The sequence below is a fragment of the Pygoscelis adeliae genome, unplaced genomic scaffold (assembly GCF_000699105.1).
Source record: "Pygoscelis adeliae isolate BGI_AS28 unplaced genomic scaffold, ASM69910v1 Scaffold314, whole genome shotgun sequence".
NCBI classification, from domain to species: domain Eukaryota; kingdom Metazoa; phylum Chordata; class Aves; order Sphenisciformes; family Spheniscidae; genus Pygoscelis; species Pygoscelis adeliae.
The window spans coordinates 1,695,977-1,708,528 of record NW_008824668.1 but is presented as its reverse complement, the minus strand read 5'-3'; the positions used below and the strand labels follow the sequence as shown (position 1 = coordinate 1,708,528).

Here is a 12,552-nt window from a genome sequence, read left to right as displayed (position 1 = left end):
CAATTTCAGGTAAAGTGAAAGGTGGGCAGAGACAAACAAGTTAATTGAATGCCTTCTTTATTGCCTATTCTTTTTATCATTGTTAGGAATGCTTTTTCTTGCAGCTCCTAATAGCTGTGTTTTGTCTTTTTGAAAGACAATTTTTCACACTATGCTTTGAATATTAGAAAACTAGCTCTGATTTTCCTTGAGGACATGATAGAGCCCTATCGTGTATTTAAGTATGCTTTTCTTTTTATTACTGTGCAATAGATGGATTCAGTAATTTTTTAAAAAAAATCTGTGTTTTTCTCTTTCCACAGCTACCTATACTTCAGAAACATGGCATAACCCATGTAATATGCATACGGCAAAACATTGAAGCAAACTTTATTAAACCAAACTTCCAACAGTTATTTAGGTGAGAAATGTTCATAACATACAGAATGGCAAACAATGAAAGATGCTACTTTTAAACACCTTATTCCGTATTAACGAGATTTTTTTATGTTAGTGTTCTTTCCAAATATTTTCACGTTGTTGAAAGTATTTGAAAAATGTGCTAAGGTGTAGGAAGACTCTTAAATCCAAACCGTGAAGTTTATTCATCCATTCAACTCTAGACATAGACAACACCACAAATGAGAAGTATCCGTTAGTTTACAGTGACTGTCTTCAGTTTTAAAGCTGTCAGTTCTGAGTACAGTTTGTCCTGCTAATAAAACATTTGAGGTAACTTAATCCGAATGTGTGTACCTCTGAAAAAGAGCCCAAGAAACGGAGACTGGCCCGTGTCTACAAACTGATGGGGAGCATGTGAGTGTGTAGTACACTGCTTTCAGCCAGAGTTGAGTCACCTGTGGTATAGCACTTGTGAGTTTCTTCCACTCTGAGAGGTGATTTTTGTCAGGGGATGTTGGAGAAGGTTCCTCACTGCCTTCCTTGTAAGGACAGCTCCAGAGGTTGCTTCTTTGTAGGTGTTCTGGATCTCGGGCCGGAACGTCAAGCCAGGAGGGTAGTGCCGGCTTCCTTCTGCAGGTTTGAGTATTGTAGCAGGGTGGAATCAGCTGTACGTGTACAGGTGGCAGCAACTCAGTGTTATTGTGTACTCATAGCAACTGTTTTCATTGTAGGTATTTAGTCTTGGATATTGCAGATAATCCAGTTGAGAATATAATACGATTTTTCCCTATGGTAAGTATTTGTGTGTTAATGTGACTGGATTGGGAATGGAGTTGCCCAGTAAGAGTTTTCTGAACTAACAGGTGCGGAGCTTCAAATCTGGGATACCCAGCCTGAGGCACCTGGAAGGGCTGGGAACTCTTAACTGACCTTATTATTGCCACTTTAGTAGGCGTGATTAACTCCTTTTTACAAGTATAGACACGGAGGCAGAGTTGTAAGAGATGTATCTTATTATGGTCTCCAAAAAAAACCAGACTGGCCTCAAAACAAAACAGGTCATGGGAGAATGCTAGTTATTTTGGAAACCCTTGGCCTGTAGGAAACTTATTTTTTGAGCCCGAGAGCATTTACATCTCTTGTATCAGATACTGAAACAAATTCAACAGAAAATAGTAACTAGTTGGTGTAACTAAGTTTTACAGTATCTTGAAACATGTTTACTGTAGAGGAATTAAAAAGTAACTAAGTTAAACGGTACCCCTTACATACCGACATCTGGAAATAGAATAAAGCCTTAGTTTTGAGCTATGCTTTTGTATCCTTATTTTAGGTTAGTTTGCAACAGAGCAAAAGCATTTTGTTCCTTCCCCCACCCAAAAAAAAAACCAAACCACCAAAAAGCTCTTCTGGCTTCCGTGTATATGGCAGAGCTGGTCGTGTTTTTGCAGAACAAGAAGGCAAATGAGTTGATGGCTTGCAGCTTTTCTAAAGTATAATGCCATTTGAGCAAACGATATCCTTTGCAGATCTCGCAGTTACTGACATCTTAGTAGCTCTGTGTTGCTCTATTTTTAAAGAGTCTAGTCTGAGTTTTCCCCACAATAAATTACCTAGCTTTTGCTCTTCATCTAATGAGCTGTTTCAACCTGGCAGTATTCCACAGACCTCACTACATCACGTCTCACCTTATAGATTGATTAGACCTACTTTTGTAACGGAAAATATCATTGGAGAACTTCTAGGAAGACGCAGGTTGTGGTCCAGGCCATGCTGGTGTTGATGCGTGGGGTTTTTTTTGTTTGGTTGGGTTCCCCCCCCCCCTCCACTGTGAAGCAAAGACGTTTGGAAGTTCACTTTTTATTATAGTGGCATAACATGTGACATAATGATTGTAAAAGGCACACACACTGGATTTTTATGCATTTTTGTTTCTGGCTTCGCACTAGTTTTTCACCGACAATTTTACGGGTGGTTGAATGTACAAAAGAGATATAAATGTCCAGTTGAAGTGGTGTCTAAGTTTGTGTAAACAGAATGCATTATTGTCACTGTATATAAAGACTGATACAAAAAATCTACCGAATTTAAATGCAAGTAGCAGTAACATCTAGAATAATCTGAAACTTTGAGCCTTGTAATTTCTTTTTGTTTTAGACTAAAGAATTTATTGATGGAAGTTTACAAAGTGGAGGTAAATCATTATTTTTTTTCCTTCATTTACTAATACATTGTTGTTAACGCTTTAAAACTAACTTAGTGGTGTGTATTAGAGGCTCTTAAGTATGAGGTTTTCTTAAATTTGGGGTTTTATTGTGCTTGACTTGAACTATATGATACAAGTTTAGAGCAAAGTGTTCTTTCCTTTTGCCTCTGACTGGAAAACAAACCTCTCTGTATATCTGGGTTTGGGTTTTTTTCCACTTTAAACACAACTGTGTTCTGTGCATGAGGTTTGGGGGTTTTTTTGTCCCTTCTCTAATATAGGGCCTTAAATCCGCATTGTGGTCCTGGAATGCAGATTCTGCTACTCAGAATCCTCAGAGGAGCAGGAATCCATGCTTCTGTATCCCAGGGCAGTAATGGACAGAGTGTAGTTAGTAATCTAGAGTGAAGAAAGACACACCTATTATTCTTAGGATGTACCTTGCTACTGTGTAGCTCTCCATAAGAGGGAAAATCTACATTTCAAAGCATTTTCTTCAGTCTATACAAGTATGGTTGGTGGTTTGTTTTTTTTTTTTCCTTCTCAGGAAAAGTTCTTGTCCATGGAAATGCAGGGATTTCTAGAAGGTAGGAAACTATCCATCCTGCTTATTTTTTTTTAAACAATGGAAATATATTTTACTAATTTTTTTGTTTCTTTTCAGTGCTGCCTTAGTTATTGCATACATAATGGAAACATTTGGGGTGAAGTACAGGTAAGATCAGAGCGTGATCACATAGTTAACCATGTGTCTGAAAAGGCTGAAGCGAGAGAGTAGCTTAGTACAGATAAGACGTCTGATACGTCTGTATGTATTCCTTTTTAATTCAAGTGGTGTAAGTGACTAATAAATCTGGAGGGAACGTAAACAGTTGTGTATTGATGCATAAGCCAGTTGTTGCCTACTGAGATTGAGTGAAGACTTTACGTGGGGCGGATTATTCCGTTTCACTTCACTGCAGGTTTGTTTACATCCTTTCTTTAAGAAGAAGTAGGTACCTGCTGCTAATGGAAACGATACCAGCCTACATAGGTTGATGCCTTGCTGTAAAACTATAGGAGAGGCCCCCAGAGGCTCTTCTAAGTAGTGTGTTGAAATCAGGCCAGCAAGCTGAAGACTGGAGGTGGGGGTGGGCGAAGAGTATTTTACAGCTACTGCTTCCTATTTTGCCCAAACAATTCCGGTTATACGAACCAGTCCTGAGGAGTGTTTAGAGGTTGTATATTTCCTGAGAACTGATAATCGGAAGGAAGACTCCTGAAACCACAGAGACTTTTGTCATAGGCTGTTTTCCACTGAAGTGTTTTCTCTCTCCTTCTCTTTTTAAGGGACGCATTTACTTATGTTCAAGAAAGAAGATTCTGTATTAATCCTAATGCTGGATTTGTCCATCAACTTCAGGTGACTGTTTTTTTTTCTCTGGTCATAACTCAAAAGCCATTTGACGAGTCATCTTCCTGCAAAACAGCCGTTTCCACTTAGGCTTAACGTTTACTGTAAAAGTATGCTTCAAGTAAATGTCAGAAGCTATAATAGAGCTTGGGAGGCAGACGAGTGGGTACCCTAGTTCATTAGACTTAAGCTTTAGACAAAGCAAACCCAGGAATGGAGTGGAAATAGAAATCCTGTTTTCCACAGTGATTAAGAGGCTCTGAAACAGCTTAATTGGTAGCTAAGGAAACTGCAAAGTGAGTATTGTGGCACACATCAGTGATGCTTCTTGACACTTGCATTCGTAGGTGATGAAATTCACAAGCCTGAAACATCGTGAAGTTGCTTTATCATATTCCAGGAGTCTGTTGGGTGAATGGTGGGCAAACATCAGGACAGTGTGTTGAAACAGATTTGCAGTCTCTCTGCTATTACTTAGGTGGCTGGCAGCAAGACGATTGAATATCTCCCGAGTTTGTTTTTGTGGGCGTTTGTTTGGTTGGTTTGTTTTAAAGTAACTCCTGTGAGGAGTTGTTGTGTAGCGCTGAAAGCGTGACAGGTCACTAGAATGCAACTTCAAGGCCATGTATGGTTTGTCCTGGTAATAAATCTCTGAAGCTACCGTTTTCTAAGTTTGGTTTGGTTCTACCAATTGCCTTCTGGGAGCAACGATGAGTTCTCTGAACATTCTCACAGAATTTTTTAAATGAAAGCTTACTCCCTTCCTTAAAGCCATTTCTTGTCATCCTTTAAGTTTTCTTTTGCTCTGTCTTCCTGACAGTTTTTGTCGTTCATGTCAAAGCAACAAAGAACTCTCCTCCTCTAAAATCTCTGCCTTACTGTAAGATACTCTCTAGTCCATCCTAGTGAACTCTGTGAATTAGTCCTTCTCATCCTTACAAAGCATTATGCCAAATTAATAGCAATATGTATTATTAAACTTTTTCAGGAATATGAAGCCATCTATCTAGCAAAATTAACCATCCAGATGATGTCACCACTGCAGTTGGAGAGATCCCTCTCAGTTCCACCTGGTACTACAGGTCAGAAGCCTCTCCTGTTGTGTGTGATGCCGCCTGTCTTACCTGGTGGTGTGAGGTGACTTGTGCCCTCCCTAAACCAACCCCCAGCAGCAGTGAATCTCAGACTTTGGGGAAGGGGATGGCTGCGGTTGGTGCGCAAGCTGTGTTGAAACTTCAGTATGTGGTACTTAAATATTCTCTTCTCCTGTGGTTGAACTTTCCTGTGGCGTTGCCTGCACTTCCGTACCATACTGGAGAAGGGCCCTGCCTCTCCCTGTCCCTCAAAAACCCCGAGGTCCCTAGAGGAATCGAGAGTGACAGGTTGAAAGCAGCCAATGTTCATGACGTAACTGTTGCCCTTAAAATTAAGGCAGTTGCTCTGGAAGAAAAGTTTTGCTGTGCCTTTAAAAAGATGACAGGGAATTAGGGCGTGTAAAAAACGTGACCGTAATCATACAGAGGTGTGCCAGTAGCAACCCCTGCTAAAGGTCAGTGAAAATGGAGTTTGGGGGGAGAGGCAAAGGGAGTGCAAAAAAGGCTGATTCTAGGAAACTTCTCTTCCACGTGGAGAAGTGCGAGGGAAGAAGAGCGCTGTCGGCCACCGGCTGTCCAGAAGCTGAATGTCTCCGAAGGGTAGAGTCCCACACAAAGGCCATAACTGCCCCGTAGTCCTGCTCGCAGCTGCGTATTGTTAGAGCTGATCTTTTCAGGTATATCCTCCTTCCTCTTGCCTTTTTCAGGAAGTTTAAAGCGCATGCATGAAGAGGATGAAGAACTTGGAACCATGCAAGTGGCAGCAGCACAGAACGGATGATATCAGAGGACAAGCACTGTTTGTATTGTGAATTCTGGCCAAGAAAGGTGAAGAAAACTAGGGAAAAAGAATTAATAATGCAAAATGACGAACACACACATAGCTTCTTTTCAATTACATGTTGCTTTCAGATGTAAATCTGCCTCTGCAACACACTAAGCATCATTTTTAAGATGTTGGACTTCTTGAATGAATAGATGGCACTGATTGTTTTACTCCTTTTTTACACTTTACAGTTTTACTCTAAACCAAGATTTTTGGACTTGCAAAGAGGTATTATTGCAATAATGCACTTTTCATACTTGAAATTTCTTTATTTGTATGATATAAAGTTATTACTTTAAACAAAATGCAAGCTGGGGGGATTTGTTTATAAAGTTATTTGTGTAATTTATAACAAGAGACTTTAGTAAAGAAAAAGTTTGCTAAAACTCACCTTGTTCTCGGTATATATTATGGTCATGCTTGTAGAAATGTGCTTTATGAGCTGCACTGTGCACTACTACTGGCAGTTTGAGCAACGGCAGTGATCTAATCGGTATTTAACTCTTTACCTTGTTATAAGACTCATTATATACTGAATTATTTTGTTTGAGCAACGGCAGTGATCTAATCGGTATTTAACTCTTTACCTTGTTATAAGACCTCATTATATACTGAATTATTTTGAGACTGACACTCTGAGACCAATTTAAGACAAAATACTGTTCTAAAAATCTCACCTTGTTTTATGCAAGCTGAAGTTTAACAGAGTACTGATTAATTACTTAATAAAATAGTCACGTGCTGAATTAATACAGAGGGCAGCTACCAATTTTACACACATCAAGACTGAATTCTTTTAGCTAGCATTAAAAAGCTGCTTGTTAAATTAGTTATAGGTTGATTTAAGTTGAACAAGCCAGTACTGTCTGTCCGTCTGCTAGAATAGTGCGTCTTCAAACTGGTATTGAAGGAGTAGTTCCCTTTGCAAGACAACAGTTGCATCATTTGATGAGGTAAAAATTGGGTTGGTGTTTGAGAACTGGGGCCTAAAGCACTGGCTGTAATAGTAACAAGACCTAAAGGATTCACCTCAGCTCTTCTAAGGATTAGAGTCAATTAAGGCCATGCACTTATCAGTGCTTTAAAGTTTTTTTTTTTTTCCAACTGGGAGTTGCCAAGGCGGTTCGTGCGCTTCAACTCTTCTCCCTTCTCGGAAGCGCTGTGATAACCGCTGGTTGTGCAAGTACAGTCTCAGTTCTGCATCTCTGCTTCATTTGCCGATCAGTCTGTTGCATGAAAGATACGACAGGAACGATGGCTCCTTTAGAGCAGTGGGGTGACTGAGCAAATTACAAAGCTGTTAGAAGAACTTGTGGATCTGGGAAATCTGAGCTTGTAATAGGACTATATTTTAAGAGGGAACAGATGGGCTCAAGAGAGTTGAATCAATATAAAATATTGATTTGGGGATGAAAATATTTGGGGATCTGGGCAGCCAGCTATCTCCCCGTGCTCTGATACGGCTGTGTGCGAATGGCCAACGTCCTCTGTCGGCCTCGGAATGAGCAACCTGCGCTGAGGGGGGGGGACCCTCTGAGGGCAGATACCTTTGAATTTGAAGGCATGAATCTAAACAGCGAAGCCGTTTTGTACTGCGAGGATCTCTTCTGACGCTGCCTGTTGCTCCAGGATCGTCCAGCAGCTTGTTTGCTTTGTAGGAGCCTGTTTACTTTGTAGGAGTTCTGCCTCACTTTGTGTATTCAAGGCAAGCTGACCATGCCTGTGACTTGCTGGTCTTTGCTTAGTCACTGCTCCTCTGCCTTGTCTCGCAGCTCCTCGGAAGGCTGGCTGGGGGGCAGCCCCTCCAGAGCAAGCCTGAGCTCTTGGCCTGTGTTCAAAGGCTCTTGCGAGTAGTTGGGGAGATCCTGGTTTGAAAACGACTGCCTGGGTTAAAGCATGCTGCTAGAACAGATGTTGGTGACACCGGAGGAGGAAATCCTCCTGCAGGAAGTCGGGGCTTTTAGCTGAGCCAGGACACCCGGGTGCGGCTTTATAGCCCAGTACCCTTGCTGTGGTTTAACCCCGGTTGGCAACCGAGCACCACCCAGCCGCTCGCTCGCTCCCCCCCCAGTGGGATGGGGGAGAGAATCGGAAGGGTAAAAGTGAGAAAACTCGTGGGTTGAGACGAAGACAGTTTAATAGGGAAAGCAGAAGCCGCACGCGCAAGCAAAGCAAAACAAGGCATTCATTCACTGCTTCCCATGGGCAGGCAGGTGTTCAGCCATCTCCAGGACAGCAGGGCTCCATCACGCGTGACGGTGACTTGGGAAGACAAACGCCATCACCCCGAACGTCCCCCCCTTCCTCCTTCTTCCCCCAGTTTCTGTACTGAGCATGACGTCCCATGGTATGGAATGTCCCTTTGGCCAGTTGGGGTCAGTTGTCCCGGCTGTGCCCCCTCCCAGCTTCTTGTGCCCCCCCAGCCTGCTCAGTCGGCAGAGCACGGGGAGCTGAAAAGTCCTTGACTAGTGTAAGCACTGCTCAGCAACAACTAAAACATCGGTGTGTTATCAACATTGTTCTCACCCTAAATCCAAACCACAGCACCGTACCATGTACTAGGAAGGAAATTAACTCTATCCCTGCTGAAACCAGGACAACCCTCTTCTCCTGTGGAATGTGAAGGCCCTGGGGTGCTGCCTGTGAGGAGGGTTTACAGCTTCAGCGGAGCTGAACCAGCGTCCAGCAGCACTTTCCCGTTACTGCCGCCTGTCCTCTGCCACCTGCGTCGGTGACGGAGCGGTGCAAATCCTTCAGGGGAAAAAAAATCTTTTAAGAAAGGTATGATGCTTTAGTTGGGAAACTTTCAGCTTGAAAAAGGCAAGCGTTGCTGTTATCTCCTTAAGAACTACAACTTGTCAGTGTTAAGCTGACCAGCTGAGCATGCAGTGCTGGTTTTGCGGTCGTGGGGTTTCATGTGTGCTGCTGACTGACTCTCTTTGAAAGAATGCTTCTAGGGCTGCTGGGAAATACATTCTCAGACGTTCCACCGCTTACCCCACGAGGCTACCGCATGGCTGCAGCGGGGCTTGTGGGTGTCTGTCTCTCTGGCAGCATTTGGGGAGCTGCGCAAGCTACCAGCTCCCCATGAAACAAGGATGGGAACCAGAACCTCTGCATAAAATCGCTTTCTATTTCCGCTCCCTGGGGAAGCGGTAGAGATGAAACGCAGATGGAAGAACGCTCTTGATTCATCTCACTGTCCCCCGATAGATAGAGGCTTGTTCACGTGTAGTCTGGTTCTGTTACCTCACTGGGGTCCTGCTGCTTCCCTGGGGAGACTGTTTCACAAACTAACAAGCTTCATGACGAAGGATTTTTCCACCAATCTCTTTTTTTTTTTTTTCATGCCATTACCCCCTACTGCTGCCTTCTCCAGCCATTCTGGTCCGTCTGCCTGCTGCCTTGCAGGCAACAGCCTCTCAGATCCTAAGGGATTCTGAGCTTAGTTTTCCTCATCTATTATAAAGCCTTTTATTTAAAACTTTTTGACATCTGTCTCATTTAGCTTACAGCCAGTCGGTATTTCAACTACTGTTTGCTTTCTGGGGTTAAACCAAAGGTGGTAATTGGCAGCAGGGGTCCCTCACTGTGGCCTTAGGTTGAATTTTTTCCGCCCCCCACCCCCGGTTCGGGCACAAAGCTGCAGTACCCAGATCCCTGGGGATCCACAGCTGTATGTTAAGGTGCTGAAGTTCCCTTTTCCAGCTTAGGGGAAGCAGAGTGAAGGAGCTGGAGAGCTCTTCCTTGTGGGGGGGGAAGCTGTTACCCAAAAACCGAAACCCTGAGGAGGAGGTAACGCTAAACCTCTGGAGAAGCTGGTAGTTATGTTACGGTTGATTTCTGACAAGATCCTTGGTTCCTTTGGTCCCTGCGAGGGGCAGGTCTTGCTCTTTCCTGTTGAGCCAATTGTACTGTAGATAAATTAACAGGGCTTCTTCCCTTTAGGAGAGGCATAATGTATTTTAATAGCACCTGTTGCTGTTAAATACTGTTATTTGTGGCATTTTCCCGGTGCCTGTGAACGGTGACCGTTTAAAATACAAATACCTGCGTACTAGGCGTTCTGGCTGGGGCGTTTGTAAGTCAGTCCCCAGCCTGGGGACTGCATCTGCCCGCGCTTTGCGGCGACGTTCCCCTTTACCAGGCCTGGCAGCGCGTTCGGCGTGTTTGCCAGCCGACACCTCCAGGACCTCTGCTGCTAACCGGCCCGGTTCTGCCCCGCAGCTCACCCCCGCAACAACCCTTTCCTCCAGTAAAATACACCCAGTCCCGTCTCCCTTCAGGGGAATTCCTGACAGCCTCGCCGTTAACCAGCTGCGAGGCAGCAGGCGCCAGCGCCTTTCCTCCCTCAACACAGAGCTGCTGCAACTGCTGTTTCCACAGGGGTTGGGAATGGCACCTCTGGGACAGAACAAAGAGCTCTTCAAAGCTAAAGGGGGGCCGATGAGCCCGACTCCTCCCAGCAGAGGCATCATCCTGCAGCCATAAACCCGAGCTTTCAACCCAATTCATTTGTTTTACGATGATCTAAGCTGGGTACACAATCACCTGCTCCTCACTTGCACTAATCTCTCTGTTAACTCTTAACGAGGGCCTGGAGCTATTTAGATGGTGTAGATATCATGGAATTCAAATCATCCGCTTGAAATTAGTGGAAATTCAGAATTAATTAAAACTGTGAGAGGCAAGAAAATCCACCTCAGTCATTTGGGCTCAGCATAAATCAGTAGCTGATTTTAGACAGTTAGTTCAGAGTTGGAGCTCAAGCCGCTTAAATCTCCTGTCAGCGGAGCACATCTGGGAGAAGCCCAGTTCTCCCTCAGGGGAGAACACCCCTAAGAAAATGGGGTGCCTCGGCCTAACCGCAGCTCTCAGGGGCACGAGCGGGTTAGAAACTTCAGCCTGGCTCCGAGACATGCAGGTCTCGGCCGTGGCTCCGCTCTTGCTTTCCCGGCAGCCCTGGGCTGGTGCCCCCCGTCTGTAAGCCATCAAGCTGTTTGGATGCACGCCTCCGGCTGCGGGGCGGGGATTTGTGCCCGCAGGCAAAGGCTCCAGCACCAGGACAAGCCGAGAATTTCCTCTGAAGACCTGCTTGGTAGAAGTCGTACTCGCAAGGATGCAAACGGCCATCAGACACAACGCTTAAAATCGATACGGAGTCTCAAAAAGCATTCCTCGGTCTAGGGAAAGGAAGACAAGTGTATGTGCAGCAGGCGGTACCGTTCTGAAAGACGACAGGTACACACTGACTCTGGATACCTACCGCTAGCCACAACACAGCAACATGAACAACGGGCCGGATACGTTTGGCAGTCTTCATTTATTCAGCTTAAACAAAGATTATTTTTTTTTCTTTAAAAATAATAAATAAATCAGACATCACCAAGGAAACACTATATCGAGTGGAGTACCATCAGGAACATTAAATAGAACCCCCACCACAGCTTAAAGTAGCTCTCCACACCACAGTGAAAGAACATTTTGTAAGGCCTAACTGTTCACGAACAAGACTGGCTGTTTTGTACGAACCTTCACGTATTTATAATGCCCTATTCATAGATGTAGGATCTGTCCCTCTCTCCGCACAAAACGCTACTGTTGGAGCCAGGGCTTTGTACGTTATTTGCTTGCCATCACTGGCAAAAGTGCTAAAAATCATTCATCCGATCTTGCAGCAAGAGGGATGCCGCAAAGCGGCGCCAACCCCTCGGGACCGGGATGGGGGGGATTCCTCTGCCGGCTCGCTACGCCGTAGGCATCCAACCCCTCGGGACCGGGATGGGGGGATTCCTCTGCCGGCTCGCTACGCCGTAGGCATCCAACCCCTCGGGACCGGGATGGGGGGATTCCTCTGCCGGCTCGCTACGCCGTAGGCATCCAACCCCTCGGGACCGGGATGGGGGGGATTCCTCTGCCGGCTCGCTACGCCGTAGGCATCCAACCCCTCGGGACCGGGATGGGGGGATTCCTCTGCCGGCTCGCTACGCCGTAGGCATAAGCCGTTACCAGCAAAACCACAGCCCACCTGGCCCTCGGGGGTTCAAGTACAGCGAGTCAGCCGGGTGCGCTGGGCGAAGCTGAATGCGTTACTGCCTTCTTACAGATGCAGGCATTAACTGCCAATCCCAAATCACATTCCCATTGAGTGCTAGCCAGAGCCCCGCTACGACGGGCTGTATTCTGTCTGTCAGACATTCCAGTTTCCCAGTCACCTTCGCCCTGTCGCAAGCCATCGGGTTATTTTTTTTTGTGTCAGAAAACAAGTAATTATCCTGAAAACAAAGTAAGTTATCAGCTAAAGTGCAGGACCCCTGCAGTGAGAAGTACACATCCATTTTTAGGCTCGGAACATCAGCTTTAGCATAGCCCCTACCCGCACGAATAGTTAACAAATTCGGTTTTGGAAAACAGTGCCTATAAAACTTTAGGTACGCTAACATCAACAGCACTTCAGTGAGCTTTCACGGAAAGAACGGAACGAACGCCCACGCTGGGTCACTAGTTCTGCGCGAAAGAAGCATCATCCCTACCCGAGCTACGTCAGCCTTCCGTGAAGTACAGACAGGAGAACAATCCCGCGGGCTGTACTTTGGCTACCAAGAAAAGAAGCACAAACCTTTAGAAAAATACAATGCAAGAAAAAATTTCA

The 12,552-nt window shown here is 45.0% G+C and overlaps 1 protein-coding gene across 1 annotated transcript in view; it reads left to right on the top strand.

Moving 5' to 3' along the window:
- STYX (serine/threonine/tyrosine interacting protein) overlaps window positions 1-6,287 on the top strand; it is a 21,425-nt gene extending 15,138 nt beyond the window's left edge. Inside the window, exons 3-10 of the mRNA XM_009322945.1 lie at window positions 303-400; window positions 1,113-1,173; window positions 2,539-2,575; window positions 3,135-3,174; window positions 3,252-3,302; window positions 3,917-3,989; window positions 4,969-5,062; window positions 5,782-6,287. Of these exons, the coding sequence (XP_009321220.1) occupies window positions 303-400; window positions 1,113-1,173; window positions 2,539-2,575; window positions 3,135-3,174; window positions 3,252-3,302; window positions 3,917-3,989; window positions 4,969-5,062; window positions 5,782-5,855 (528 nt within the window). The 3' untranslated portion in view covers window positions 5,856-6,287. The remainder of the gene's footprint in view (window positions 1-302; window positions 401-1,112; window positions 1,174-2,538; window positions 2,576-3,134; window positions 3,175-3,251; window positions 3,303-3,916; window positions 3,990-4,968; window positions 5,063-5,781) is intronic.
- The last annotated feature ends 6,265 nt before the right edge of the window (window positions 6,288-12,552 follow it).